This window comes from Branchiostoma belcheri, unplaced genomic scaffold (assembly GCF_001625305.1).
Source record: "Branchiostoma belcheri isolate BF01 breed outbred unplaced genomic scaffold, Haploidv18h27 scaffold2, whole genome shotgun sequence".
Classification (NCBI taxonomy): domain Eukaryota; kingdom Metazoa; phylum Chordata; class Leptocardii; order Amphioxiformes; family Branchiostomatidae; genus Branchiostoma; species Branchiostoma belcheri.
In genome coordinates, this window is record NW_017803490.1 from 7,738,388 (window position 1) to 7,765,368 (window position 26,981).

General features: G+C 40.8%; 4 protein-coding genes across 4 annotated transcripts; 3 read left to right on the forward strand and 1 right to left on the reverse strand.

Moving 5' to 3' along the window:
- Nucleotides 1–6: 6 nt before the first annotated feature.
- LOC109468480 (tetratricopeptide repeat protein 38-like) lies at nucleotides 7–15,260 on the forward strand. Its single transcript, XM_019766725.1, has 10 exons — nucleotides 7–112; nucleotides 359–396; nucleotides 717–794; nucleotides 1,462–1,543; nucleotides 1,920–2,091; nucleotides 2,344–2,517; nucleotides 2,728–2,803; nucleotides 3,297–3,416; nucleotides 3,779–3,959; nucleotides 15,025–15,260. Exons 2-10 carry the CDS (start codon nucleotides 370–372, stop codon nucleotides 15,258–15,260), a joined length of 1,146 nt encoding a protein of 381 aa, XP_019622284.1. The 5' UTR covers nucleotides 7–112; nucleotides 359–369.
- LOC109468894 (tetratricopeptide repeat protein 38-like) lies at nucleotides 15,187–17,267 on the forward strand. The gene is made up of 4 exons (XM_019767274.1): nucleotides 15,187–15,538; nucleotides 16,206–16,362; nucleotides 16,628–16,701; nucleotides 17,118–17,267. The coding sequence occupies exons 1-4, from the start codon at nucleotides 15,468–15,470 to the stop codon at nucleotides 17,206–17,208; spliced, it is 393 nt and encodes a 130-aa protein (XP_019622833.1). The 5' UTR covers nucleotides 15,187–15,467; the 3' UTR covers nucleotides 17,209–17,267.
- A 601-nt stretch (nucleotides 17,268–17,868) lies between these two features.
- Nucleotides 17,869–21,450, reverse strand: LOC109468481 (sodium channel modifier 1-like). The gene is made up of 7 exons (XM_019766726.1): nucleotides 21,272–21,450; nucleotides 20,859–20,929; nucleotides 20,449–20,537; nucleotides 19,921–20,009; nucleotides 19,454–19,578; nucleotides 18,628–19,008; nucleotides 17,869–18,187 (listed from the first exon to the last, which is right to left on the reverse strand). Exons 1-7 carry the CDS (start codon nucleotides 21,320–21,322, stop codon nucleotides 18,091–18,093), a joined length of 903 nt encoding a protein of 300 aa, XP_019622285.1. The 5' UTR covers nucleotides 21,323–21,450; the 3' UTR covers nucleotides 17,869–18,090.
- Nucleotides 21,451–21,692: 242 nt separating this feature from the next.
- On the forward strand, nucleotides 21,693–25,513 carry LOC109468871 (lysM and putative peptidoglycan-binding domain-containing protein 2-like). The gene is made up of 3 exons (XM_019767246.1): nucleotides 21,693–21,871; nucleotides 23,706–24,127; nucleotides 25,279–25,513. Exons 1-3 carry the CDS (start codon nucleotides 21,704–21,706, stop codon nucleotides 25,484–25,486), a joined length of 798 nt encoding a protein of 265 aa, XP_019622805.1. The 5' UTR covers nucleotides 21,693–21,703; the 3' UTR covers nucleotides 25,487–25,513.
- The last annotated feature ends 1,468 nt before the right edge of the window (nucleotides 25,514–26,981 follow it).

Below are 26,981 nucleotides of genomic sequence, written 5' to 3' on the forward strand. Positions count from 1 at the left end.
TCATCACCTCTAACCTATGGTCTATGACCTTTACAGGTTGTTTTTCTTGCCTGATCACCAAAAACACGATTTGAGGGGCGTGAACATATTTTTGTTTCCTGCAAAGTTACTGGTTAGTATCGAGTGATTTTTGCACTGCTAATCGACGTTTAAAGCTCTGAAGTTTGGATCAAGTTATTGAAAGAGAAGTTGTTATCTAGTATTAGTATAAAAAGTAGAAAATGATACCAGCTGAAACTAAATACCTGAACTTGAAGTTAATAACTAACGTTAGTTCAGGGTCATAACCAGTGAATATATTTTGCTGCTATTTTTCATCTGTTGTTGTTTTAATAAGTTATAATTTTTTTTCGAACAGGGTGATCCAAGATGCACAGTCAGTGGAGAGATTGTCAGGTAACGTTAATGTTTTCATTTCTTCTTTCTTAAACTAAATCTACACGAGTTTGTGAGAGTATCTCATGATGAGTTCCCTATATGTGTTGGAACAAAGCTTCTGTATCTGTATCCGTATAGCCGGTATAACTGCCTTTCCGCGTAACACACCCTGAGCTTCGCAGGCACGCGGCGCGGCGGCAGCTGGCTACATTACACTGATCAACTTGTTACACCTAACCCTTGAACATCTAACTCTAGACATTGTTTAAAGCTATCTAATGACAATGCCCCTACTGTAAACAGCTTGAACTGTTTATAAGTTGTTTCGCTGTTTTCAGGAGTGGTCCAAGATCAGCCTGCCTTTCTCCACCACCAGTAACGAGGCCTGTAAGATGTACGATGCAGTCCTTACTCAGGTAGAACAATCTTTTAAGTTTTGTAAGTAGTACATTATTACATCTAGTTTTGCCGTTTTTGTATTTACAACAATACAAGGCTTGCAGTGTCTTACTGTACTAAACCAGCACATGGGCAGAATGTAGGCTGCACCTGCGCGAAACCCGTACTAGTAATGTATTTTGCATAAGTACTTCGGCAGAATGTCTCATATAAGGTCCTATACACGTATATAAGGTTAACACTCCGTTTGTAGTTTCCAAATGTTATATCAACGTTGGAAAACATATCCTCTGCAACAGGCAACATTCTAATGCAACGGTGACCAAACATCCAACGAAAACTGTGAAAAATCAGGGTTTTGCGCAGGCGCACTACGTTTTGCTGACATGCTTACTAAATCTTGTGTTTAAAGTTAAAACTTTTGGTCCAACACAAAAAATTCTCTCACCTAGAGCTTTTGACCAGTCACTCTGGTCTTCCTCAGTAGACCTCAGTTGACGTCACACTTCAAAGTAGCCACATGACAAGCTTCACTGGGTCAGTCTACTGAGGAAGACCAGAGTGACTGGTCAAAAGCTCTAGGTGAGAGAATTTTTTGTGTTGGACCAAAAGTTTTAACTTTAAACACGTAACTACAAACACAGACGAACTTTCATGATAGTAAATCTTGTGTTGTTTCTACAGTATGTTGGCTGGTACGATGACTCCAGTGTTGGGGGAGTGGACACCAGCCTGGAACGCCTGCTTCAGGCCGACCCAAACTTTGGTACATCGCCTTTCTCAGTAAAGAGACTCTTTTTACATAACCAAGTACACACACACACACACACACATTACCTCCTTGCACATACACACACACACACACACACACACACACATATATACAGGGAATTGTATCTACAATCCAACTCCTGTACAATGCATGTTCGAGACCGCATTGTAGATACAGTATATGTGTAAATAATGTAAATATGGTACATTTGGAAATCAATCAATCAATCAATCAATCAATCAAATGTATCTATAGCAGCGACACCTGTGCTGTATTAAATTCAATGTGAACCAGTCAGAATTGCCCTGAGGAAGGTGACCGTCAGCCATTTTTTCCCTTAGGCCTAAACTTAAACCATTTTTCTCACCAGTGATGGGAAAGGTCCTTGCGACTGGTCTGGAGCTGCTGGGTACAGGGAAGTCCATATACACAGACACAGGATTGAGGGAAGGGGTAGAGGATCTGAGGAAAACTGTCCAGAAGAACGTAGTAAACCCACGGGAGAAGAAACATGCAGAAGCAGTACAGCTCTGGGCTGAGGGGTGAGGCACTTGTCAATGTTAGCCTTAGGGGGAAGGGGTGGGCACTTATCAATATTAGCTATAGGGGAAGGGGTGGAGAATCTGAGGAAAATTGTCCAGAAAAAAATGGGGTGAACCCAACTGCAGCAATTTGTATGTTAAAAACTTTGAAATGTTTTAGGGACATGACTGGAGCCTCCTTCTTCCATTGGATATCCCCCTAGCAATTGTCTTTAGAACTGCAGCAATTTTTTTGTTTGTGTAATTTTTCAGGGACATGACAGGAGCCTGTGACAAGTGGGAGACTATCCTACTGGAACATCCCACAGACATGCTGGCCCTTAAGATGGCCCACGACACTTACTTCTATCTGGGACAGTCTGCCCCCATGAGAGACTCCGTTGCTAGGGTGTTCCCCGCCTGGAAACCAAGCATGCCACATTACTCGTGAGTCTTCTTTTTATGTTTTACTGAAGGAAAACATATTGTTTTTGCTCAGTTTCCTCTTCCTCTTCTTCTCCAAACACTAACCTCTGACCTGGCCAATGACCTGATTTGTTGACGTCTGTCACCATGGTAACTGGTTTTCGGTTACATCATGTTGCAATGTTATAGTAGGAGGGATTGAGACTAAGTTTTTGTGTTTTATGTCTGTAGGTACCTGTACGGATTCCACTCCTTTGGTTTGGTGGAGACAAACTTCTATGACCAAGCTGAGAAAGCTGCCCGGAAGGTAACATCATTTTTCAATTCATTCAATTCAAAGTTAGGGTTAGGGTTAGATGATGCTCGCGGATGATTGAATTGTTAGGGCTCGAGTTAGCGTTAGGGTTAGCATTTAAGGCTTAAGGTTAGGGTTTAAGGGTTAGGTTAAGGCTAGGGTTAGGGTTAGGGTTAGGGTTGGGGTTAGGGTTTAAGGCTAGGGCTAGGGCTAGGGCTAGGGCTAGGGCTAGGGCTAGGGCTAGGGCTAGGGTTAGGGTTAGGGTTAGGGTTAGGGCTAGGGCTAGGGTTAGAGTTAGGGCTAGGTTAGGGTTATAGGGCTAGGGTTAGGGCTAGGGCTAGGGCTAGGGTCAGGGTCAGGGCTAGGGCTAGGGTTAGGGCTACAAAGGCTAGGGCTAGGGTTAGGGCCAGGATAATTAAGGGTTAGGGTAACCATTATAGGGTTCGGGTTGAGGGTTTGGGTTAGGGTAAGGGTCAATAGTCGATTGTTGTAACTGATGTTTCAGGGTTTGGAGCTGAACCAGAAAGATGCGTGGTCCACCCACTCCATGGCCCATGTACTGGAGATGGGAGGACGGCAGGACGAGGGAATCGCCTTCATGTCAACAACTATGACAGACTGGAACGTAAGACAACAGACTGACACCTCTCTTATTTTGCCTTTAGAGTAGAAAGTTTAAGAAAATGCTGTCATCCTTGCTTTATTTTGCTATCTCTGATAGCACGTCAGCAGAACGTACTGCACCTGCGCAAAACCCGTAATCAGTTAATATATTGTGCATACTTTAGCAGAACATCTCATATATAACAATCCATATATAGTTTCCAAATGCAGTGTCAGACAAGATATTGTCTGCAACAGGCAAAATTCTGATGCAACACTGACCGAAAATCCAACAAAACTCATGAAAAATGGGGGTTTTGCGCAGGCGCAGTACGTTCTGCTGACATGCTACCTCTGATGGCCTTTTTTTGTGTATAATTACAGACCTGTGGTATGCTGGCCTGCCATAACTACTGGCATTGGGCGGTGTACCATGTGGAGAAGGGAGAGTACATGGCTGCGCTCGACATCTATGATAACGAGTGTGGGGCCCGGTCTAAAGGGTCGGGCGCTCTGCTGGACATTGTGGACGCCTGCTCGCTTCTGTACAGGCTCAACATGGAAGGTAAAGCCCCTGTTTTCTTCATTCTTCCTCTAGGAGGTGCAGCTAGCAAACTTTTGTTTCTGTCAGTGATAGTGGACAGAAGTTCTGATCCTTGCAGACCTGTTTCAGACTCAATGAGTTTCTTAAGAGTTGTTACAGGACAATCAATCCTCTTTTTTGCATCTGGAGTCCAAAGTTCCTGTCACATATGGTTTATTATTGTTCCAAACTCTTTGCAGCTCATGAGCTGAATTGCGAGTTCTCATGTACATATACAAATTTCAAATAAGTTGACATATGAAACCGGTCTAAAAAGTTTACAAGACAACAAGCAGGCGACAATACATATTTAACAGGCGACACTTTAATTCCGGACTGACACTCTAATTCCGGACTACCTTTCACCATTAAGACATAGTTTGACAAGGAGACTTAATATTCTAGAATATGTTGTACTACTCGCTGAAAGTTACGTAGGTATCATCGATAGGTCCCCTGGGACTAGGTCAGTTCTGCAGAATTCTGCAATCAGATGCAGAATTCTGCGCAGAATTCTGCATTTGGGTGCAGAATTCTGTGCAGAATTCTCCATCCAAATGCAGAATTAGCGCCGCAGCTGTGGCGGTCTGCGTTGCGCTGCGTCACATTTGGTGAACCCTGACTTGCCGTGACCTTTGACAGGTGGGAACTGAAGTGATGTTTTTCATGGGACAAATGATGATTTTCTTCTTCTCTCGCGCGTACTTGCAGTGCCAGGCATGGCGCAGAAGCGGCTTGGGGTCTCTCATATCATAGGGATCGGAACCACGATATCCAAAGGGCAGCTTTCCAGTGTAGCCACAATTACAGAAAATTCTGTCGCAGTTACACATCCCGATCAAACAGCGTGTTTCAGCGCTGCTTCAGTTAGAGCTGTTGACTTCCGCCTGCTCAGCAAACAATCAGTAAGGCTGAGCGCTAGCAAACAATCCGTACAAAATAATTCGAGGAAACAATTAACAACAAGTAGAAATTGATAAAAAAATTTGCATATGACCCATGACCTACTTTGACGTGGTTAATGGGCTGCGCGCGACGTGGATCTGTTTACATGATGTTTTTCCACGCCGCAGACACCTGCTGTGTGTCGCGATGCACTTGTGGCACCTCCTGAAGGTGCCACAGAGAAAACGACGCAAGGTGCTGCGCGGCGGTGGGGGGGCCTGTTTACACGCTTGAAAAATGTGTCGTACAGATCGCGCACGCGTCAAATGACGCCCAACACACAAAAGCGATGCACTTGTGAACCGGGCCTTAGTTTCCAGTACAATTGCAACACGGATTCATCTCAAAGGCAACCACAGTCCTCTTAGAAGCAAAGCTCATCATCAGGTATCATAAATATTCTGTAGCAGTAAAGAAAAGGAATCGTAATATGTTTAGATACATTGTGCATCCAGAGTGTACCTAAAAGTTTACTTGAAACTACACTCTGGGGTGATGCTTGTGTATTGGATTCTGCCCTTGTGGGTGCTTAGATTGCTACTGGCTTGAGCACTGATTAGTTATGGTCCCACCCACATGATTGTTAAAACAAACAAATCCTTAGGGCTGGCCCACACTCCCAGAAAATCTTCATTAGTCACACCAGGGCTCCTATAAAATCTGCCACACATGTACATGCATGGTATGTGCCTGCTAAGTATCTTGATGACAGGTGTCCTGTCCCTGTGTAACACAAACCCTCATTGGAGCTTCACCCAATAGCCTACCAAACCCAGCTGTGACAACCCCCAAGTTGACAGAATTAAAATTATAGGTCATACAGAAAGAGAAGACGTGTTTGATAGCAGTTGACTCATTATTAGGTATTTAGGCAAACCCACCTGCAACTTGATACTAGTAGTCAATGTAGTTTGGATATAAAAACATAACTGCAGAACAGTCATCATCAAACATGCAGATATCTCTGATTGTTTAGTACTGCTGTAGAAATATCCTGGGTGCCAGAACTCACCGGCAGCCCTTAGAATTATAATCTCTCTTTAGTGATCTTGTCAACCATGTTTCTGCCCAACCATAGAGATGTAGAACTCTGCTCTCAGCATGTGGCATCTCAAGGGAGATTGTGTTGCATTGGTGTCTGGCATCTCCATTGGTGGACAAATCAAAGAGAGGCCACCAGAGGCCACTGGGCCTTGCTTTTGAAGGCATGATATGCTTCCATGCACCTTTGTAGGAATTTGAACATGTAGATTCTTCTATTAAAGTCTGATAAAATGATACAATGATAAAGTTGCATGAATTAAACTTGCCATATATAGATATAAAGTACTAGTAGTCTGCTTATAGTCTGTGTCCTCAAACTTCAGTTATTTTTTCCAGCATTCCTTCACCAACAGAGGCCCTCTAACAAAACAAAATGTTGCCCCTCGGAGGTTGACCCATAGGCATAGGGGGAATTGGGGTCAGTTGAATGACCTACATGTAAGAAGGTTCCAGGCCTGAGCCTGACCCATGAAATGTATTCCTGAGAAGGCTAGCTTAAATTATTTTGTTCTACTTCTAGACTGAAGGCAAATAACCAAAAGACCTGAGAAAGTACTCAGTCTGTCATATCCTAATTCTAGATGTACCTTTACCTTTTACCTAGTCCCATCCTCATGTCTGAGGGATGGGGACTAATAAACTGGTGGATGTCCCAACTACTAAGTACCTAATACCAGCTCAGAAGAGAACAAGAAATAGCCACGCATACAAGTACCAGAGTTATCAACCAAGGATTGAGGTGTTCAAGAATTCATTCTTTCCTAGAACTATCGCAGAGTGGAACTCACTGTCACCAAGTACAGTAGGGGCATTGTCAATAGATAGCTTTAAACAATGTCTAGAGCTAGAAGTTCAAGGGTTAGGTGTAACAAGTCGATCGGTGTAATATAGCCAGCTGCCGCCGCGCCGCGTGCCTGCGAAGCTGGTGTGTTACGCCGAAAGGCGGTTATACCGGCTATACAGATACAGATACAGATATACTAGATGTACTAGATGTACAGATGGATTATATCCCCAGTACCAGTATGTGTATCAAAAACACAAACAAACAAACATGCACACAATTGCACAGAGATTTTTTGCTACAATGTACATAAGATGAAAGGATAAATACATTGTATTTCCCATTTCAGATATTTTAGAACAACTTTGCTTCATCTATCTGGTATTCAATCCAATGAGCCAGCCATGCTTCAGTTCAGTTTTCAATGATGTAACTTAACACAGAGAGACCTTGCAAAACAGCGTTTCCTACAAGCATGCACTCATACATGTAAATGTAAAAACAGAAAAGATTACAGGTTAGATTCAGAATAGCAGTGAAAATTCCTTTATGTTGCAGTATATTACTACAATCTGCAATGACAGCAGCTGCTAAATCCATCTGTATCCTGTTAGTGCACATCTTTCTGTTTCGTGAACAAATTTAAAAGAAAAGAAATTGCATTGATGAATTTGCTAATTTGATAACGCCGTGGCTAATGACACTCCAGGAGTGGATATAAGGAACAAACAATTTTTAGGCCACACCAATTTAATTTGTTGGTTCACTGAATTTTTCAGAAAAAATATGAAGCGACATGCATGGTGAAAAAAAAAATAATAAAAATAGGTCTAGACATCCTAATCTAGCCCCAAATGCTAGTATAGTAGTCATGAAGTCAACACAAAAGGCTGGGTTAATGTTCAAACAATGAATTGTGAACTTTTAATCAAACCACACTTTCTACATTGATATACATGTATGGAAGAAAACTGTAACAACTAGGAAAAAAGGACTTTCCTCAACTGTTGGGGGTAAAATATGAGCAGTTTTGAGTTGATTCAGAACCAGAACTTTTTCTTTTTTTTTTAAATCAGAAAAAATGAAGAGGCTAATCCGAGAACAAACAAATTTAATTGGTGTGGCTTTATATCCACTCCGGAATACTTGCCTCTGTGGCAGGCCCAAAACTTTGGTTTTGTGTATTTAGGGCTTCAGGGGCTTCAAGCTTTAATCCCGGGCTTCAAGTTTAACTTAGTGGATGTCGAAAAGGCTGACAATCACAAAACAACACAGAACTCCCACAAATTTTCAACATGGACACGATACAAGGCAGGCAGTTTTAGAAAAATACCCACGTCAAGCTCAGTAAGGTGTCAAGCAAAACGGTTGAAAACGAAAACCGTAAGTTGCCGGAAAACGTTGAAAAGTTCCCATGTCTATAGAGCGGCAAAGTTTGGCTGACCAGCCAAACTGTCACATACAGTATGGCTGAGCTCACCAGAACAGTTCAAATCCCCAACATCCACAGGACTTGATCCATTGTCAAAACAGTTGGATTGGCCATTCCTTGTGAAATGATACAGGAAAAGAATGTATAATTATTGATTCTTTGATTGTTAAGTTGGCTAAACTAGGGGGAAATTTTGCTATTACTATACTATACAAATTTAGAATTTCAATTTCTATAAATAAATAACTAAAATTTTGACATAGATAAGGCCACACCAATTTAATTTCTTGGTTAACGGATTTTTCTAAAAAAATAATGAGGCAGGCGGGCGAAAAAAATAAAAACAGGCCTAGGCATCCTATTATGGCCCAAAATAGTACAAGAGGAGCCATGAAGTCAACACACCAGGCTGGTTCAAAATTTAAACAATGAATTTTAAACTTTTAATGATACTACTGCATTGAAAGATGGAATGACTGTAACAAGTAGTAAGAAAAGGACTGTTTTCAACTGTTCAGGGCAAAATATGAGCATTTTGCAGTTGATTCTGAATTTTTATTTTTATTTGCAAATCAGAAAAAAATGAAGCGGCGAATCCTTTAACCAAGAAATGAAATTGTTGTGGCCTAATCATATAAAAAATGAAAATCACAAAATCCAAAAATTATGTTAATATTTAGTTATGTTAATAATTAGTATCTATCTATCTATCTATCTATCTATCTATCTATCTATCTATCTATCTATCTATATATCTATATATCTATCTAAAAGTATCTATCTATCTATCTCTATATACATGTATGTGTGTGCGTGTGTATGTGTGTGTGTTGTCTTGTCATCCTGAGCTTTCCTCTCAGTTTTAGGTCGCCCAAGGTTGATGCTTGATTCCTGGATCGTGCCCCCAGTCCAGTGTGTTGGAATGTGTAAGTGAGAGGTCCCAAGGGCAGAGCTTGCACCAGTTTCATGGCAATATTGAGGTCAGGGTCTGAGTGAGGTCTTTGTTCTTCAAAGGACCTCCTTTGAAGAACCAGCTTTTGTGAAGTTACTTGTTCAATTTTGTTCTCAGGTTGTTTTGTAGAGAAAACTGAAGTTCAAATTAACATTTATTGCATTTTGAATAGCATTTCTATTCATCAATCACTTGGTAACAAAATTTTCTGACAGTCCTGTGAATCACTGCCAGTTAAAATACATCACAATTTTCTAGCATCCTAACATCTACTCTAAGAATTAGACACCTGGATACAAGACATATCAGCCAGTGAGAAAAGATCACAATTTTCTAGACTAACATCTGCTTGGAGAATTCAGACACTGACATAAGGCAAGGGAATGATGGCACTGGCCAGGATACCAGACTGCAGTGCAACACAATACTCCCTTCAGCTGGGGGAAACATGCCTGCCTGCCTGCCCCATCCCAGACATGCCAGGGTTGGAACCGGAGGTCTGATCTCTCACCAGGAAGGGTGACTAAAATGGTAGCCCTGGACAACAGGATTAACAAGTGATTTTTATATAACTGAGCGTGTATCCGTCGTGTGAACATCTCCCTCAATCTACCCGTACTCGACCACGTTACAATATACATGTAGTAGATGATTTGAAACTTGATTTGTGCGCTGAAATAGCAAACTTAGAATTAATGCTCACTCTCTAGAAATAGAATAGTAATAAGGCAGTATAAGAACTGTGTGGGAAAGAGCTTGTAAATATTGCATGTCAAGTAAGGTGGAAGATGAAACACATTTTATTTCAAATTGCCCCTTCTACAATCATGAAAGAAAGGGCCTGTTTGAAGAGGCCAACAAATTCCATCCTAGGTTCTCTAAGTTTACAGACAAAAAGAAAACTACTCTCCTCTTACATCTCCTCTAACACTGTTGCAATTTCAATAAATCACAACATCACAAAACCCACACATTATAGGAAAAGTGGGATCATTCATCTTCCACTGTCTCGGAAAAAGGAGTACTGACAAAGGACAAAACATGCAATATAAGGTATATCAAGGAGGTTAGAGGGAGAGTTTGTTCTGTTGTGAAAAAAATTTGAACTGAAACCTAAGGCTACAGTGTGGGTGTTTCACTTTCAGTTTCAGTGTGATCAAAATTTAGACCAGCTGCAGGAAAGTGGCAGGGTTCCTATACCAGGAGCTATGTTCCGCATTAGTTCAATTCCTCAAGGGACGTCCCAAGAGATGCTGGCAGGATAAGGCCACTAGTCTAGGGTGACCTACATGTACCTAACCGTACCCATCTATCCTGAATAGAACTGAAATGAAATGTAGCTTATACGTGTAGTTACAAGGCAACATTCTCCAAAATTGAGTTGATATAATAAAGTTGAGTTCCTGGTTATAATTCAGGTTGGCAGGTTGGCTTTGTTTGATTTGTGAGAGCCCACCAGACCATCTGGTTGTGCACATCAATCTCAATGACCACTTCTGTTAGTTTTCCTCTTCACAATACCCTTGCTCTTTGCGAAAGCCGCAAAGCTTAAGGATCCTTAAGAATCAGATAGTGTTCAATTCTATATGAGTTCAGACCACTTTTCTAGTGACCTATATCTTTCACCCAGCCCCCAACTGCACACTGAGATATTACAATAAGCTTTAATATAGCAATTCTATATGAGTTCAGACCACTTTTCTAGTGACCTATATCATTCACCCAGCCCCCAACTGCACACTGAGATATTACAATGGGCCCAGTGTGCCATGCCTGGCATCCAGGCTAGATCAGTCCATGGAGGTGTATACATTGTACCTCCATGATCAGTCCCAGCTTTGTTTTCTAGATCGTACAGTATACAGTTCCAGATTAAATCAAATTTTGTGATCTTCTATCAGGTTTAGATACTGCTGCACCACGATATGCACAAATAACTACACAAATACATACATGTGTATGCCGAGCAATACAGGAAACCAAACACATCATCTAAGGTATTCCAGATGCACACGGCAGCATACAGAAGTTTGACCAAACTGCCAAGTTAGCAGTGGTTAAGCACACTGTGGTGGCAGGTACCCTGCCCTGCTGGCGCCCTGTGCCACCAATGTAGGGCTGGCTAGCTGGCTGAGTGACTGACTGACAGAAGTTTGCCTGTTGCAGACAATATCTTTTCAAGCACAACATTTGAAAACTACAGACAGAGTGTCAACCTTATATATGTAAATATGACCTTATATGAGAAGTTCTGTCAGAGTGCTTTGCATCTAGAGAAGGAACATTGAGCCTTCAGTTATGTGAATGGGAAAACACTTATATATTGACATGTACATGTAAGTAGAGATAACCATGTGTGTTCAGCACAAAATGTTTAATATGGCAAAGTTTGCACTATTAGTATTATTAGCAGCAAAATGTGATAACTTTTGAATGCATTGGAACCCCCAGGCTGAATGTGTTCATCAGGGTTTTCTGTCAGCTAGGGGCTAACTGAGGACACTTGGGAGCACTCTGATACAAATTAACCTGTCACACCTTGTTACAAGCTAATCCTTAAGTAAATACAGGCAGCAGCTAACCCAGCATGAAACAGCTTCTGGTGTTAGCAGTAGCAAGACTAGTACAGTGGAGATAAGGAAAAGAGCAATTTTTATGCTGATGCAAAATCTTCAAGTGAAGAGTCACGAGGTTATAGTGGCATGAGAGGGCAAAATTTTGTACTATGATTATGAAGTAATTTGTCATCATAACATCATAGATGACTTATTCCTATTGGATTTCTAAGTGCATGGAATGAAATTGACAAAACATGGTCCTTTTTGGGTATAAGACTGCCATACAATACTTTTTGATAATTTAGAACTTTGGCTTTGACCTATATTAGGCAGACATAAGAATATGAGTAATAACAGCTTTACAAAATGAACTTGAACTGTTATTGTATATCAGAGATACATGTAGCTGTGAAAGTCTCCTGTCTGTTTGTTAAACAACTTACAAATCAATGTGACCCAATTCACACACACAGGCAAAAGTCTTATAAGTACGAAAATGCAGATTAGTAGCCTCCTTCACAGACTTGTGCAGCGGCATTGATTTTTTTGGGAAGCAACTCAAGTTTTGCTCCCGCCCCCCAAAAATTCATGGCGCCTCTACACATCTTGTACATCAGATAGTACTGGAGGTAACGTACTTGATGTACGTCAAAGCAGGCAGATTTACATACAGGGAAAATTTGATGTCTGATCCGGATCCACCACCAATGTCTTGAACTACCTCCTCTAGGTGGATTACTTTTAATTTGGATCAGAGAAAATCAGTTTTGCAGCAATGTATTCTAGAGGAAAACAAGAAGTGTCCACCATAGCCACCACAGAGTGCAATGACATTATGTCTCTCCCATCGTCTCTTCTCTTGCATCCCTACATTTGGTGGCCAGTGAGCAGCCCGACCTGTCGCAACCCCTATTGTGTTATCATGCCTCCTGAATCGCCCGGCAACGAATCCACCTGCCTGATCGCTGCTTGAGCTGCGCTACCACGCCTACAACCGCCTGCCTCACCCGCCTGCCTCATCACCCACCTGCTGCAAACCGACCCCGATTGTGACGTGCTGCAACAACAAAGCCAGCTTGCCGGCCAACTTAACTTCTGCCATGTACCCAGCCATCTCTGGCCACCATCGTTGAGCACCGAGTATAACATCACGCCAAGTGTACGCCAAGACCTCAAGCTTCTGACAATGACAATCCGCATGAAATACTGTGACCTGAATGACCTGAAAGTACTTGTGCCTGGAATGTGTGTGCCATCTGCAAACTCTTTTGTGCTTTTGGAAAGTACTTGACGGAATGTCGCTGTCTTGTATGTTTTGTGTCTCGAGACTGTGGTGAATGTGATGAGATGCTATGCTTGCCTATGGAGCCTTAAGACGACCCTCCTATAGGACATTCTACTTTCAAAGACTCGTTTGCTCTGAACTGTGGTTGAGCCTACATGGTCACTGATTGTTACAGAAATGTATATATTTAGAGTGAAAGTGAAATAAAGGTGTTCAGGCTAGTATAAGATGCGGTTGAACAGCAAAATCTGCATCAAACATTTAAAAAAACAAGAGTTCCGAAATCTCATACCTCCATGAAATATGGGCTTCAGATGTAAATTTATTCTTTAAGGCTACACCAATTTCATTTGTTGCTTCTCGGATTGCCCTTGTCCTATTTTTTTCTGATTTGCAAAAAAAAATTTTTTTGGTTCTAAACTACAAAATGCTCAGACATATTTTGGCCCTAATGTTTGAAAAAAGTCCTTTTCTTCCTAGTCCTTAAGTTTTTCTATGTAACAATGCAATTTTGTTTCATTAAAAGTTCAAAATCTATTGTTTTAATTATTAACCAGCCTTGTATGTTTACTTCATGGCTCATATTGTAACATTTCTGGCTATCATGGGGTGACTTGGCCTGTTTTTTTTTCGCCCTGTTGCTCCTGATTTTTTCTAAAAAAAATCTGAGAAACAACAAATCCTGGAATCACACAATTTCCTCATTAATTATGCAAATGAAGTCATCTTTTGCAATAATGATATACATCTCTGTCTAAGCTACCCACATAACAAAATGAATACATTGTTCCTTTGTGAATTTATCTGCTCTGAAAGGTTTCAACAGAAACCCCCTTGCAGTTCCAGAACAGGCTGCTAGGGGGACCAAACCCACACCACTTATTACTGGCAGGAAAAGCTATCCACCATTCAAAAATCAAGACCATAGCATGTTCAGGACAAAAGATACAAAAAACGGAAGTTGTGCTGCAGTACCAAGGTCAGCCACCAGGAGGCCCAAAGTTGACCTTGACCTTTGCCTACATGTACCCAACACCATCTATCCATCCAAAGGTTCAAATGTTATGCTGGCTACAAATGTGCGGAAACACAAACACACAGACAGATAGACACACAGACAGACAGACACACAGACGGACACACACAGACAGACAGGCATGCCAAAAACAATACCTCCATTTTTCATGGAGTTAAAAATCTGACTCCAGGTTCAAATCAACGGAGCCAGGATACTAGTATACTACTTGCCTCCAGTGGTTCCCACACTGGCCCTGTCAGTAATGGCAAAATTTGCAGCACAGGGATAGCAAACACATACGTCATGTAGGACAAGTGTGAGTCCACTCTCTAACATCATAAAATAAATAAGGCATTGCAAATCCCTTCATATTTTGCATTTGGATGGAGAATTCTGCATATGGGATGCAGAATTCTGCATTTAGATTGCAGAATTCTGCATTTGGGTTGCAGAATTCTGCACCTGAATGCAGAATTCTGCAGAACTGACCTAGCCCCAGGGGACCTATCGATGATACCTACGTAACTTTCAGCGAGTAATACAACATATTCTAGAATATTAAGTCTCCTTGTCAAACTATGTCTTAGTGGTGAAAGGTAGTCCGGAATTAGAGTGTCAGTCCGGAATTAAAGTGTCGCCTGTTATTTAAAGGACAAATACTAATTTCAGTTTTGGTGCCTTTCAACCCAAAATCCTATTTGTAGACTCCATCAGCCTTGTTCACGGAATGGACCCTTCTTCTGCAGCTTCCGGGACGTCATGTCAAAAACATGTGATAGCAGCAAAGGGTCATACGTGGCAGATAACCTATGTCGCCCCCCGTCTCTGTTCAGTGTTGGACGGTTGGCCTGAATGTTCACTGCCTCTTTTACTCCTCTTGCAAAGAAATCCGATTCAAAGAGTCCAGAATTTTCACTTTGTCCAGCGAAATGGAGTGTCCTGGAGATTCTATGTGTATCAGAGATACTTCTAAACTAGTAGAACTAGGGAACTTTCATGACACTTTCTGTGTTCCCTCCCTCCTTCCAGGTGTGGATGTAGGTACGAGGTGGGAGGACCTGTATGAAACCTGCCGACCTCACGCCGATGATCACATCCTGGTGTTTAATGACCTGCACGTCCCAGCAACAGCCGGGATTCGAACTCCCAACCTTATGGTCCAGAGGCAGAACACTTTCACTGTTCCCTTTCTCTCCTCTCTACCCAGGTGTGGATGTAGGTCCCCGGTGGGAGGACCTGTACCAGACATGTCATCCCCACGCTGATGACCAAACTTTCTCCGGCCGGATTCTAATCGGACTTTGGGAAATTTTAAAGATAAGTTTGTATTTTGCCTAGTTTGATAGATGTGAGATGTTCTTCTTTCCCTCCGCCCAGGTGTGGATGTAGGTAGCAGGTGGGAGGACCTGTACCAGACCTGTCGTCCTCATGCTGATGACCACATCCTGGTGTTTAACGACCTGCATGTTCTCATGTCGTGTCTCGGAGCAAAGCAGGACCAGGCAGCCAAGAAACTTGTCAACAGTCTTAAGGACTTCATCAGGTATTCTATTACTATTTGATAATAATAATGAATCTTTATTTGCATGTTCATGCCCATGGGGCTAAATGCATACATCAGAATGTGATGTTACATGTACATCATACTGAGTAACATGATAGGATACAAGGATAACAGAATGACGTAAAAGTCTTAACAACTACTAGAGAATAAACTAAACTAAGCCTTCAAAAGGATTTCTTCTCTCTTTTTAAAGCAATTGGAGATAACTTCACAAAGTTTTTCTATTGTATGGTCATTAATAATAGTTTAGACTGACTTTGATAGAACTATGCCTTTTTTTTGGCGACGTCTCAGGGAGGAGCCTAATGGTACAGTATTGTGTGCAGTTTGCAAGAATTTTAGGAATTGTACAGGAATTTTGTCCACAGGCATGGAATGTCCACAGGAATGTCTCCCAGCTCTGCATGTTGACATGCCCACATTCCTGGAAACCCTTGGGAAAACCTGTCTGCCCCGGATGCCCTACTTTCTGTGACCCCAGGGTTCGTTCACTATACACTATACTGTCTAGACTTAACAGGTACCAAGGCTTACTCAAAATCATGAAATCATGGCAGTGCCATGCAAACAATATACAAAACCCCTAATAAACAAACCCCTAACAGCAACCACTGTCGCCATGGCAATGTATGCTTTTATTTTACAGTGAACACGAAGGTACACAGTCCACCATTGCTAAGAAGGTTGGTGTGGCGATGTGTGAGGCGTTTCTTGCCTATGACGAGGGTGACTTTGCCAGAGCGGTGGACCTCCTGGCCCCGGTGCGATACCAGGTGGTGACCATAGGGGGCAGCAATGCACAGGTCAGAGTAATGTTATTGGGCACCACCCTTCGGCCACACCAATTTATTTTGTTGGTTCTCGGATTTGCCTCTTCGTTTTTTTTCTGATTTGTAAAAAAAAATGATTCTGCTTCTGAATCAACTAAAAATGCTCATATTTCACCCCCAACAGTTAAGGAAAGTCCTAGTTGTTACTGTCTTTCCATTTATCAATGCAGTGGTTTGATTAAAAGTTCAAAATTCATTGTTTAAATTTTCACCCTGCCTTTTGTGACTTTTCTTGCAGCGTGACGTGTTTAACCTGTTTCTGATCCACGCTGCCATCAAGTCATCTGAGAAACGACATCACCAGCTGGCCAGGTGGGTTACCTGTTCAGGTTCAGGATCAGTGTTTGAACATGAATTTTTATCGAATCACTGTTATGTAAACCTTTGCAGAAGGAAAACATATTGTTTTTGCTATGGATATCCGAATAAAGTATCAATTATCAAGTATGTTTCTCCTTCCTCTTCTTCTTCTCCGAAAAAAAGGGCAATGACCAGTCTGTCACCATGGTAACTGGTGTTGGGTTACATTAATAAAAGTTCCATGCAGAACTGAGCTTAAGAGGGGCTGCATGGTCACCACATTTGACTGAGTGGGTTTGAGTAAGAATAACAAACCAGTGTTATATATTGTAGCTCGGCCATGTGAAGGTAAACATTATGAATTTGCTTTGCAGATATTACCTTTCTAATTTAGTATTTTTGTAATTTTCTAATGTTTTTTTTTTCAGAAACCTTCTGCTTGAGAGGAAGGCGTTGAAGGAGACAGCTCCGATGACAGACAGGCTCATTGCCAAGGCCATGGCCATGCACGGGGACTAGGCTGTAGTTGGATAGCCTGGTTACCAAACCTATTATAGCTCCCGAGTCCTACATCCTCTCCGCACATATTTGTGGAGAGGATGTAGGACTCGGGAGCTATAATAGGTTTGGTAACCAGGCTAGTAGTTGGATACACGGACTTAATTTTACTGATGACATCCGCGCGCATTGATTTTTGCCTGTTCTTAAAAAGAGAAAAAAAGGATCACGTCCACCGAGGCTCAGGTCTGGCTCTAGGCCTGGGTAGTCCATGGTAGTTAGCGGCAGTACAGAGCCAGGTACCCAGGCTACCGAAGCTCCAGGACTCAAGAACTCAGTACATATGTACAGTGCCGATTCATAAATTCCGCAAAAAGCCGGCATGTGCCAGAATTTTTTTTATTCGCCCGCGCACACTAGTTTGGAGGTCTTCAGAGGATGTCATTCATAAAATTAAGTCGGTGTGGCCTAAATCTGCATACTTGGTTCTAAACATTTTGAAGTAAATATTTTGCATAGAGTTTAAGATGAGAACAGAAATCTGAGGAAATGTATGTCATTGAATGATACTTTAGACCCCACCAATTTTGCCTTTCTCTATAGATTAGGTATATCAAAGAAGAAAAATTATGTATTGAGAAAGAAAGGTGCCTAAGGTTAAAATCACTAATTTAAAAAGAAGCCTTATACTACATGTCGTAGTTAAAGACAATCTTAAGAAAGACAATCATGTGGCAAGACAATACGTTGAGGGAAATTAAGCGAAATGTATTTGTTTATTTTTGGCATTGCTTACAAGGGAGCTGTGAATAAAATTATCTAGCTAAAGGGAACTGATTGCTTCTGTAACTTATTAGCTTTGTTTATTATACAAGTTATTTGATGTGTGACCTTCACCCAAGGTCACAAAGGGGGAGGGGGAGGTTCTTCCTCATCAGAGTCAAATTCTACATCTTCATCCTTCACCCACTGTCCACCACGGTCTCTCTTCCAACCAGAGCTGAAAGGAAGAGAACAACACAAAACATCATTTAGGACTCTGTCTGATATTTTTGACACTGTGGCCATAGAAATTACCTAACACCAAATCAGAAAAGAACAAGAAATAGTCATGTCTTCAAGTACCAGAGTTATCAACCAAGGATTGAGGAGTTCAAGAATTCATTCTTTCCTAGAACTATCACAGAGTGGAATTCACTGTCACCAAGTACAGTAGGGGCATTGTCATTAGATAGCTTTAAAACAATGTTAAGAGTTAGATGTTCAAGGGTTAGGTGTAACAGGCTGCCACCGGGCCATGTGCCTACAAAGCTGGTGTGTTAAGCTGAAGGGCAGTTATACCAGCTATAGAGGTACACCAACATAGATGCCATATATCTAGAGCCACAACTCTTATATATAACTAACTAACTAACTAAAAGATGTTGTGACCACCCTTACCTTGTTAGTTTCAGATGATGTGCAATTTCCTTTCGTCTTTCTTCTGATAACTCAGGCTTCCTTTCTTCTTTAACTGGTTTCTGTTTTTTCCCAAGCACTACTTTAGGAGTCCCTTGCTGCTGAACATCCTTCCAAGACTTTGTATGGTCCGTTGATTTTGCTGTCTCTTTCTGGAGAGTCGTAACTTTTTGTAAGGCGGGCAAATTTCTGGTAGAAGTCTTGTTTTGAAAATTGGATTGACTATCAGAGTTTGAAGAAGATGTTGGAGTTTGGCTGTTGTTTTGTTTTGGTGCCACTGGTTCTCTTTTTGACTTGTAAGGCTGCACAACAAAACGTTCCTCACTAGATTCTTGCCTTTTTTGGAAGAAAGGAGTCTCCTTTCTGAAAGAAAAGAAAGCTAAATGTCAATGCATGGCTAGAAAAATACAATTAGTATTTTTCAATCCTGACATTCGATGTACACAAAAACTGGCCCTTACCTTGGTGCTGAATGCTTTCCACTATCAACAAATAGAGAAAATGTGCCCCTCAACTAAATGCTAATCAGTGTTTACTTTGATTATGAATGCTATACACTACCAATAAACCAGAGAACATCAGTTTTGCCGATCAACATACTGCGCAATACAGTACTAGCCTTGGTGCTGAATGCTTTCTGCTACTAACAAACAGATTTTAGATTAGTCACTTAGCTCTACGTGTGGTACTGGGAATAATAAATATTGGTTTGGAGAAGAAGAAACAGAGCAAAAACAATATGTTTTCCATCAGTAAACATAATAAACGCATGAACAGTTCAAACCGTGAACTGGTTTATTACACCTACCCCTTTGGCTGTTCCTCCTCTTTCTTCCTGCCTTGTTTTACGCAGGGGTTGTACGGTGTAGCCGCTGTCAGCAAGGCATGCTGGGTAATCTGCCGAGTCTGGGTGAGAAGGGGTGCAGGGTCCTCCTGAAATCAGCACAAAACAAAATTACGATCATGGAAGTTCATATGTGTTGGTAGTTACATGTTTGGACTCTATTGGAGTTAATACTTTTGATCCAACACAAATTCGTCTACCAGATACATTTGACCAGTGTTGACGTCACACTTCAAAGAAGCCATGTGACAAGCCTCACTGGGTCATTATAGTTATACTATTAAAAGTGATTGCACAACTGTGTGGCCCAAGGGCTATGAAACGGAGATGGGCGCCACCATATGCGACCATGTTCATGGTTGCGGGAGGACTTTAACTGTCATCCAAATACGATAATCAAGAACTTTGTCAAAGCTGAAAACCATCATCACCTGGTCTTGTGCTGATAGAAATTGTTCCTGTTTCCTCTTTAGGATGAGGTCTGCGAGCTCCTGTTTCTTGGAGTAAAACTTCTGCTGGTCTGAAAAATGAAACAGTAACATTACATTTGTGCACACTGATATCAGACTTTCAATGCCAGTTTACCCTAATACACAAATGAAAAACTGCTGCTAACCTATTTTCTTCCTGCCATGAATTTTTATTAAAGTGAAAGTACATGTAAGATTTTTGAGGCAAAACTGAAGATATTATGACTAGTACGCCAAAAAGCAGTTACTCAAGCAACTGGATATGATCATATCCAGTTGCTTGCGTAACTGCTTTTTGGCGTATCGTATTACCTGGATGTCTAACCTTCATCGACGTACTATGACTAGTGCCTAAGACAATGATAGGTAACTCATATTAACTTCTTATTTTATATTATCCAGCTACCAGGGTTAGCCCTATGAAATAGCCCTTACTAAGTAACTAGTTAGGTAGGAATAACAATCAGTCAAATCCACTAGTTTCCTTACTGTTGAGATGTTTCCTGCCCCCTCTGTGAACTGTCAGCATGTCGACTGTGTCAAACACAGGTTTGTGGCTGCAAACCAGACAGGCCAACCTAGCAGCAAGACAAAAGGACTGTGAGTGTGAGGAATGTTTAATATTAAAAGGAATTTAGAAAACAATACTAGTAAGTATCTTGATCTATTCTCTGCTAAATTCAATTCTAAAAATTGGAGACTAGTGAGAAAGACCACCGCATTGCATTTATTCATTCATTCATTCATTCATTCATTCATTCATTCATTCATTCATTCATTCATTCATTCATTCATTCATTCATTCATTCATTCATTCATTCATTCATTCATTCAATCGTTCGTTCATTCAATCAATCATTCATTCGATCAATCCTTCATTCATTCGTTGTAACACAGACCTTCCATTTTTCATCAGCAAAGCTTCATCGTCTGGGATGTCTTCAGCTAGGAGCTCTGTCACCCTTCTTTTCTGTTTAAAAACAAAGGAAAATAGAGATGAATGTATATAAATTCATAAGAATCGTGAGCATAAATGAACCATCCCTAGATCCCTTTCCAATGAATTTTTACATGGATATATAATTTATACAACTTACGTGACTAGTATCATGGAGGTAGAGAAACAACTCCATATTAAATTTCTTTTCTACCTATGAATGCCTTTTTTATTGTGATCACTCGAGGAAATGATATAATTTTCACATCAAATGCTTCAAAGCAAGGCCGTGATCTTTTATATTCATGTTATACGTACGTAAACATTCGGGAAGAAAGCAAAAGAAACCATATAAAACCTTGGAATAAATCGAACCTTAAGGCAGTTCAGTTGACTCCTATCGTCTCCTTCTCGCTTGAACGACATCTTCGCATCCTTCAAAAATATCTAAAACCCTCAAAACTCCTTCGCAATTCCCTAAGATCAAATAAACAACAATATTTGTACCCAGTATAATTTTGAAATTTCTATTTTGACCTGGCAAACCCGGAAGTGAGTAAGTCATCCACGCTAAATCCCGCGAGACTTGGCATGCGAGAAAAGAGCGCATCAAAACAAAAATTTATTATTTGCAAGAAATAAGTTGTCTGAACAATACAAAAGTACTTCCCCATTTCAAAATATTAAAGTTACATATTCAACTTTTTTTTGGTCTATCTTATCTTTAATATACGTTATATGAGAATGTCATTGTCATCAAAAAGTTGTACAAAAAGTTGCGTTTGTTGATCACCACCTTGTCCCAAAATGGCTGGCAAAGATAGCAAGAAGTCCTTGCTGGCCACCTCTGGGGGTGGAAAAGTCGGAAAATCTTACGGAAGCACCAAGAAATTCACAGTCCAAGAGCGATACTTCACTCACCAAGTATCTCCGAGCGACACACTTCAAGGAATTTCCCTAAAATATGGCGTTACGGTGAGTTTTGGTCCTTCAAAGTAGACGCTCCTTGTCATGTCATGTCAAAATTTGCAGATAGCATCAACTTTGTGATTTGTATTTGTCGCAGACAGTCATATCTTTGGAATATGTTATAATACTTTCGTTATAATATTTTGAATAGTTATAATATTGCATATATCGACGAACATTTACTTGTTTAAGCTAACAGGACGACATTTGTAGGGTAAACACAAATTTGCTAGGTAGTCAGTCTTAGTCAGTCTGACATTTACAAGTATGGCAAAGGTAAACATATGGTCGGTCATATGACCTGGGGCAATATAAACAGTTAGTGGCTGCGTTCAGTACAATCATATTTTATATCCTGTTAGAAGGAAATGGTGAATCACAGACTAGTCATAAAATTAGATTCGAGTGTCTTTGTTTTCAAACCGACAGCTAACATATATTAGAGTCTAGATGAGGTGTTCAAAGTTCAAAACATTCAACTTAAAATTTAAGTACATTTAAGCTGTCCCTGGTAATTTTATACATCCTTTTTGTGGTAGTAAAATGATCAACTTGCTATTCTGATTTGATTCATTCTTTAGTCATTTTAAGGCTCAAAATATGTTCTTCTGCATACATGCACTGGTGCAGGTAACATTGAAAATTACCTGCACCAGACAAATTTTACCTTCACCACTCAGAATTTAGGAAGTATGGAATCGGATGACCGCACTAATATTTAACTGTTCAGAGACCATTGCGATTACATGTATGTCTTTTGTACTTCAACTTTTGTAAAGTCAATGACGTAAAGAAAAATCTACATACGTCTACATGTTAATAACTTAATATAATAAAAAAAAACAGTACTAGTATATATAGACCAGTGCACTGCAGGCTAGGTGCAGGTAGACATCAGAAATATCTGCGCTAACCTGCATATGCAAGTGCCATGGTCTTTTCCAGTAAACTATATGCATCCAAAATATCCCTGTTCAAGGCAACATGGCCTGCACAGCTTCAGTAGCACTTAAAACTAGTGCGTCATTTGATAAGCTGTGGATTTAAACTGCACCATTCTCCAAATACCGACCACACCACTCAGCAAGCTGGTGCCAGAATCATGTTTGGTCTAGATAAAAGGCTGGCAAACTTTGGGACACATATAAATGTTATATTTAACTGTGTGTTGTCATAAATTGTTATATTTTATAGTCTGGGCATTTTTACATGTTATAACTTATATGGGCACTCTGATTTGATGATATGTGACTCCTTTATCTAACACTCAGCTTTGGATAACATTTAAGCTTTGATTAGCTTGAATCAAGCCAATTTGCTACTGGCTGTTAGCCAAGTCTAACATCAGACATTAGCCCACTGGCACTTTAGATCTGACCTTTGGCCAGACTATTTCACAATTGTTTGCTGCATGATGAAACGGTAACATGCAGGGAATTGTATGTGTTGATTGGCCCAAGCTTCAGTTATACATGTACCATATAGTGAAAACAGAACTTGTAGAATTTGTTCTCTCTGTTTTTAACAAAAGCAATTCAGGCCAATAAGGCCAATGACCAGAACCAGAGGTCTATCACCATGGTAACTAGTGTTGGGTTACATCATGTTGCAGTTTTATAGCAGGAGGGATTAGACTCCTGTCTGATCTGGCCATTATATGATTATGAATAAAAATTATGTTTGTTTAAGAATTAAGAGAAAAGACCATATGCGAAGGTAAACATTATGCAATTGCTTTGCAAATGTTTCATATTGGTACATACATTGGTTAAAATGAGGTACATTATGTCTAAATGGCTAATAACACACTGTCTTTTGTTGTTGTTGTTTTTTATTGCAGATGGAACAGATAAGAAGAGCCAACAAGCTGTACACCAATGACAGCCTCTTTCTCAGAAAAACACTGAACATCCCTGTGACGGAACCTCAACCCTCCACTTCCACCTCATTGGTCAATGGATTGGGCCAGTCTGACATTCTGCCCAATCACAGTGCAATATTAGGATCACCACCATTCAAACCAACCAATCAGGACAGACCAACAGAGGATGTTCCGATCAATGGAAGTAGAGACACAGAATCAACCAATCAGGCATCAGATAAAGATGAACCAGTAGCCAATGAGAGTAAAGGAGCAAGTGCAGCCTCTTCTGGAGTAACCAATAAGGATGAAGCATCTTCAGTGACAGATTTCCTAAAGAAGTTGGACTTGCAGATATCAGAAAGGAAAAGTGCAGTACAAAAACTGAGTGAAAATAAAAGGTGACTGTAGATATATATAGTAGCATGAAAGTTCATCTGTGTTTGGTAGTTACATGTTTAAAGTTAAAACTTCTGGTCCAACACAAAAAATTCTCTCACCTAAAGCTTTCGATCAGTCATTCTGGTCTTCCTCTGTAGACTGACCCAGTGAAGCTTGTCGCGTGGCTTCTTTGATTCGAAGTGTGACGTCAACACTAGGTCAAAGGTATCTGGTAGAAGATGTCGGCCCTGTCGCGGTTCAATGAAGGGTGATGGGCCCTGATGTATATGGCTTAGATACCTTTGACCTAGTGTTGACGTCACACTTCAAAGAAGCCACATGACAAGCCTCACTGGGTCAGTCTACTGGACCAAAAGTTTTAACTTTAAACAGCTATATATAGTTTTGTGATCTGTTCTATGCTCCATCTCCCTTGCCTTACCTTTTGTAGAAGTAAACAAGCAGCTGGATTTAGATTCTGTGTTGACAGTTTTATGATTTCTGTTTTGCATGTTGTACTTCCAGAATAAAAGTCCTTCTCAATTGCATGTTTGCCTACTAGTGTGCCACTCATATGCCTTTATAGTGTGTGATGTGATGTGATAAGCATATCCATTGAAACATTTATAGCATGCAACTGTGCACAATATTTTGCAGCATGAAGGTTTTTTTTCCCGATTGATTTTTGTAAGATAATACAAGGCTCGAAATACATGTACAGGGGGGAGGGCGTGGTAGTGATTACGAATTATGCAAAAAGGCCTGATTACGCCTTACAAAAAAGGGCATGCAGGCCCTTTGTCTCCCGTGCTCTATACAGAGCATGCTAAGGGTTTGGTGCCCATGTCCATTTCCGTAGCCCTTGGTCGACACACAGTTGTGCAGGGCACTACAGCAGGGGGCTAGTCCGCTGGTAGCACTGTGTGTTTGACCTTCTCACACTCTTTCTCATATGTGCTAAGCAGAGAAAGAAGTGTGTATCATTTTTAAAGTCTTTGGTATGACCCGGCCGGGGTTTGAACTCATGACCTCCCGGTTACAAAGCGAGCACTCTACCAATTGAGCTATTGCACCGGCCCTTTAGCAATCACATTTCGCTAAGTATTTCGAGCCTTGTGACTATCACCACCAATGGCAGAGAAGCCTAGAGAGTCTCTCCATGTGTTTACAGTGATTTTGACCTGGACGGCTTTGGAGCGGCGATGGATCCGTGGTCAGCCTCCAGTTACCAAAGAAGGAGAACCAACAGCACGGACGAACCGTCGCTGTACTTCAAGAAGTCCAAAGGCAGGAGGAAAGGCTTCTTGACGTCCAGTCACACCAGTGGGATGCTGGACCAACTGGACAAGGGGAACTCGGACGATCTCTTTCAGTTGTAGACAACAGCAAACTCTAGTTAAAAAGCCTTTAGAGAAGATTATAACAAGTTTGTGAATAGTTTCATCAGGTTGGTAAAACACTGAGTAAAGAGACTCTTTTTATTACACAACCAAGTCTTTTATTCAGCCGACGTTTCGGTGACCGCCTGTCACCTTCCTTATGGCAGTCCTGACTGGTTCACTTTGCATCTGTGGCAGTAACACCTGTGCTGCAGTGCAATGTGAACCAGTCAGAATTGACCTGAGGAAGGTGACAGACGGTTGTGTAATAAAAAGACTCGGTTGTGTAATAAAAAGAGTCTCTTTACTCAATTATAGTAAGTATTTGTATTTTAAGGTTGGAATTACTACTTCATTCGAATGAAAGCTAATCTGTGTTGGTAGAACCCATTGTTGAAAAGTTGAAACTTTGTTCCAGCACAAAAAGCTCATTGTGAATTTTCAGTCAAAATTCATGGTGACTTCTTTTTTGTGTTGGAATAAAGTTTCAACTACTTCACTCATGGTTAGTGATGCATACCTAAACCCAATTTTAGGTTCAGGTCCGGATTCAAGTCCAGAGGTTTAGGTTCAGTTCCGGACTTGTAAGTCCAGACCTAAACCCATGGCATATACAAAATTGCATGTTGGCAATCTTGCAATGTTGTCTGGGTGAAACTTTGGCCACATAACATGGAGGCCGGTACTTGACGATGCCCAATGGCAATGTTTTCTTCATTTTGCAGCGAAGATTTTACAATCTACGGAAGGTTTTAGGTGGTTTGGAAAGAAAAGGGGTATGTGAAATGGTGTTTTATGGTAATAAGTCCGGACTCGGTTCTTGACTTTTAGGTTTTTTTGGACTTGAACCTAAACATTCTTACAAGTCTGGATCCAAGTCCAGTGAACTGGTATGCATCACTACTCATGGTAGCCTGGAATTCATCCAAATTTAACTTCCATCCACTTCTCTAAAACTTTTAAATGATTATATTCCCTGATGTCATGAAAGAAAGTGAAGGAAAGTTTAAAATATTTGCCAACTAGCAGAATTCCACATAGAGGAATGGCCAGTGCTGTTATGTACATGTATAACATAGCAGTTAGAAATGGTCTTGAATCACTACTAGAGCCACTATATAGCTCTATAAATTGTATCTTGCTATGCTGAGATATAAAATCCTATACAACATTCAACTACTGTAAAGTGATTCAACTTGGCACAAATTTTACATCTGTTAGGTAAAGTTTGCAGTTTTGTCCTAAATAGCTTATGTTTGTTTCTTGTTTACCTACTCATTACTTAGTAACTAGATTAAGCCCACCAAAACATGTTACATGTATTAAGAAAAAAATTCAACTGCTCTCAGTGGCCAATGTGCAGATGTTGTCATATTGGCGCACCGAATCCATATAGTGTGTTTTTGGCACACAGTTAGACAGATTAGCCTAAGAGGCTCGGTGGGCGTCACTCCACCGTATAGGTGGGGAAGTCGTTTAAAATGCCATTTCCAAG

What these genes read in the sequence shown, in the direction of transcription:
- LOC109468480 (XM_019766725.1), top strand. Translation starts at nt 370, where the DNA reads ATGCACAGTCAGTGGAGAGATTGTCAG. An exon ending in GTCAGTGGAGAGATTGTCAG is followed by an intron (nt 397 to 716) that starts GTAACGTTAATG and finishes CGCTGTTTTCAG; the next exon opens with GAGTGGTCCAAGATCAGCCT. An exon ending in CTGAGAAAGCTGCCCGGAAG is followed by an intron (nt 2,804 to 3,296) that starts GTAACATCATTT and finishes CTGATGTTTCAG; the next exon opens with GGTTTGGAGCTGAACCAGAA.
- LOC109468481 (XM_019766726.1), bottom strand. Translation starts at nt 21,322, where the DNA reads ATGTCGTTCAAGCGAGAAGGAGACGATAGGAGTCAACTGAACTGCCTT. An exon ending in TTCTATCAGCACAAGACCAG is followed by an intron (nt 19,579 to 19,920) that starts GTGATGATGGTT and finishes TGCTGATTTCAG; the next exon opens with GAGGACCCTGCACCCCTTCT. An exon ending in CATCATCTGAAACTAACAAG is followed by an intron (nt 18,188 to 18,627) that starts GTAAGGGTGGTC and finishes TCTTCCTTTCAG; the next exon opens with CTCTGGTTGGAAGAGAGACC.
- LOC109468894 (XM_019767274.1), top strand. Translation starts at nt 15,468, where the DNA reads ATGTCGTGTCTCGGAGCAAAGCAGGACCAGGCAGCCAAGAAACTTGTC. An exon ending in TAGGGGGCAGCAATGCACAG is followed by an intron (nt 16,363 to 16,627) that starts GTCAGAGTAATG and finishes CTTTTCTTGCAG; the next exon opens with CGTGACGTGTTTAACCTGTT. An exon ending in CGACATCACCAGCTGGCCAG is followed by an intron (nt 16,702 to 17,117) that starts GTGGGTTACCTG and finishes TTTTTTTTTCAG; the next exon opens with AAACCTTCTGCTTGAGAGGA.
- LOC109468871 (XM_019767246.1), top strand. Translation starts at nt 21,704, where the DNA reads ATGGCTGGCAAAGATAGCAAGAAGTCCTTGCTGGCCACCTCTGGGGGT. An exon ending in CCCTAAAATATGGCGTTACG is followed by an intron (nt 21,872 to 23,705) that starts GTGAGTTTTGGT and finishes TTTTTATTGCAG; the next exon opens with ATGGAACAGATAAGAAGAGC. An exon ending in AAACTGAGTGAAAATAAAAG is followed by an intron (nt 24,128 to 25,278) that starts GTGACTGTAGAT and finishes ATGTGTTTACAG; the next exon opens with TGATTTTGACCTGGACGGCT.